General features: G+C 43.0%; 1 protein-coding gene across 1 annotated transcript; it reads right to left on the reverse strand.

Moving 5' to 3' along the window:
• Positions 1-313: 313 nt before the first annotated feature.
• LOC111140457 (olfactory receptor 6M1-like) lies at positions 314-1,261 on the reverse strand. Its single transcript, XM_022492704.1, has one exon. The coding sequence runs from the start codon at positions 1,259-1,261 to the stop codon at positions 314-316; it is 948 nt and encodes a 315-aa protein (XP_022348412.1).
• Positions 1,262-3,229: the final 1,968 nt, after the last annotated feature.

Genomic DNA, 3,229 nt, shown 5'->3' on the forward strand with positions numbered 1-3,229 from the left:
ATTTTTCATTAATTCATGATAATCTGTGTGTGAGACAGTACAATAATAGGGTTCAAAACACATTATTTGCGTTGGTGGTATAGTGGTGAGCATAGCTGCCTTCCAAAACACATTATTTTCTCTATGCTTGAATTGCCTGCTCTGGACGTTGACTGTAATACCTTGTTTCTGATGTGGCAAGAAGCCTCTTCATGTGTTCCCACAAATCTTTGACTTTATTGTCTTCAAGCATGCTTTCCTCCACCTGGAGTCCAAGTGCCAAATATAGTCATTATTAGCACACAAACTTTCAAGCTGTCCTGTGCAATAAGGTTCAAGTTCTCTTGTGCCATAAGGACATAATTTTGTGGACTGCGTCTCTCAAAACTTCTTTTACTTTTTCATTCCTCAGGCTATAAATGAAGGGGTTCAGAAGAGGGGTCACCATTATGGTCATGACGGCTGTCACCTTGTCAAATTCTAGTGAGTGGCTCTGGCTGGGTCTCACATACATGAAGATGTTGCTCCCATAGGCAATGGACACAACTGTGATGTGAGAAGCACAGGTGGAAAAGGCCTTCCGACGGCCTTGGGCTGAGGGGATGCGCAGGATGGTAGAGATGATGTAGGTGTAGGACACAATGGTGATAATCAGCGAGGTCAGAAGGACAAAGGAGGATAAGAGGAAACTCATCATCTCAATGAAATGAGTGTCTATACAGGCTGCCTGTAGTAGGGGGGCAATGTCACAGAAGAAATGACTAATTTCTCCATAACAGTAAGGCAATCCAGACACGACAATTATTGGACACAGTACTGAAAAGAAGGCTCCTACCCAGCAGCCTAGAACCAGCAGGAGGCAGACCCTGCTGTTCATGATGATAGTATAGCGCAGGGGGTTACAGATGGCCACATAGCGGTCAAAGGACATCACCACCAGGAGGATAAACTCCACTGTCCCCAAGAAAAAAAAGAAATATATTTGGGTGATGCAGCCCGCAAAAGATATGGTCTTCTTGTCCTCTAGGAGACAGGCTAACAGCTTTGGGGTAACTGAGGTAGTGTATGAAATGTCCAAAAAAGACAAATTACTGAGGAAGAAGTACATTGGGGTTTGGAGGCGATTATCAGCCCAGATTAAGGAAATGATGACAGTATTTCCCATTAGAGTTAGCATGTAAGTAAACAGGAGGACCACAAAGAGGGAGATCTGAAGCTTTGGGATCATAGGGAAGGCAGTCAGGATGAATTCAGTCACTGTGGTCTGATTCTGCAAATCCATCGCATGCAATATCAGTGGGCAGAAAGTCTCTGAAAAAAAATTACAAAGAAAATTAGCAAAAATAAGTTTCCAACCCTGAGTGTCAGAGCTAAAGATGAAGTAGTAGAAGCTTTGGATGAAGGTCAAGAGTCATTTCACTCACCGTGAAACAGGTAGGACCCTGGGTAAACGACACGACTTTTCTCACCACAGGATTCTCATACTTAAAATTTTTGGTTGAATGAAATTACCTCTGTGGTCCCATTAAACTCTGGTCTTCATGGTGGTTTTTCTCTCTGACCCAGTGCTCCTTCCCCTTTCCCTTTCGTTCTTCCTGGTCTCCTGTTTTCCCCAGTCAGTTCTGTGCCTGAGAAGAGAGAATACTTAACTGAGAATCCAGACAGTCAAGTTGCAAAAGGACAAAGGGAATGTTAATAAAAGTTGAGTCCCTTTTCTCCAAGTTATTTCAACCCTTCATGTATTGTCCACGTAGAAGAGCAGAAACTGGAGTTTTTGAGGTCTACACAGTGACAGAGCACGTAGGTACACTATGCATGCTTCATAATTTGCATAACCTATTTCATGCATATGAAAACGTCTTTTGGGAAAATAATTATTGTTCTTTGTAATGTCATGTATATGGCAGCTTCCAAAAGAATAACAGAAATTTCACCTCCCATTCCCCACCTACGCATATTTTACAGGTCCTCTTCTATAGGTCTCTTATACCTTATATTCTTTTCAGCAACTGGAACATGAGTCTGTTAATAGTAGTGCAAGAAAGTGGATGCAGATGGGCGGTGTTTGGAATGCTCCTCTCGGAATAGTGCTCAACTTTGGTGAACCTCTAGTGCATGCTTGTGTAACTCCGTTGAAGCTGGGGTCCTTGGGTGTTTTATTTTGTGGCTAATTCTTTAGTTTTATGTGCAAATGACCAATTCAAGAATCTGAGCTAGGATCCCTCTAGGTTTGAAGCCACTGAGTTCCTCCTGAAAGGAAATCATTTTCCCCAGGCACTCTGTCTGGGAAAAGTAACTCCTAGCAGCCTTTTTTTGCCTTAAAGACTCCCTCCTTTCTTTTCCTGAATCAATTTCCATTTGAAAATTTTGCTGTGACTTTTCTGGTCCTTGTAGTTGCTCATTATTTGTATTTCCCATCCATTTATTCCAAAAATCAATTGCTTTTAAATTATCAAAGGACCTCACAGAGGCTCATCTATTGAAATAGGGTCTTGTACTGTTGGTTGCCTTGCACCATAAATATTGTGATATTCACCCTTCCCCCACTGCTCCTGCACCCAGGTCATACACTTCCTGACTGATTACTACAGCACAGAAAGGCATAACCATATCAACCATAGCTGGGTGGACGCATGTTAATGTTGCTGAGGTCTAATACAGACACAGAAGCGAGCATGGTCTGTGGACAAGTGGAAATGCTTTGAAATCCCCTTCATTTCCCCCTTCCCACCTTCCTCACTGCCCCCACTGGAGAGGAGCAGGTGTCAAGGCAGACGGAGGTGGAGTCTCCCGCAGCTGCCAATCATCCATCCCACTGTTCCTTCCATTTATCTCGCCAATCGTTTCCCAACCTCCCCCAAAGTCCTCCATTTTCCTTCCTGGGTATTTCTTCTTTGATGACACTGAGAGGAGCTTGATTCCCCCCCGGTGTTGTAAGTTAGACAGGTTGGGATCTGCAATAGCTCAGTGCCATTTTTAAACAAGATTCTGGGATGGTAAGCTGGTGCAACCACTCTGGAAAATAGCATGGAGGTTCCTCAAAATGTTGAAAATAGAACTGCCCTATGACCCAGCAGTTGCACTACTGGGTATTTACCCTAAAGATACAAACATAGTGATCCGAAGGGTCACGTGCACCTGAATGTTTATAGCAGCAATGTCTACAATAGCCAAACAATGGAAAGAACCTAGATGTCCATCAACAGATGAATGGATAAAGAAAATGTGGTATATATACACAATGGAATAC

Source organism: Enhydra lutris, unplaced genomic scaffold (assembly GCF_002288905.1).
Source record: "Enhydra lutris kenyoni isolate GAN:26980312 unplaced genomic scaffold, ASM228890v2 scaffoldscaffold1527, whole genome shotgun sequence".
NCBI classification, from domain to species: Eukaryota; Metazoa; Chordata; class Mammalia; order Carnivora; family Mustelidae; genus Enhydra; species Enhydra lutris.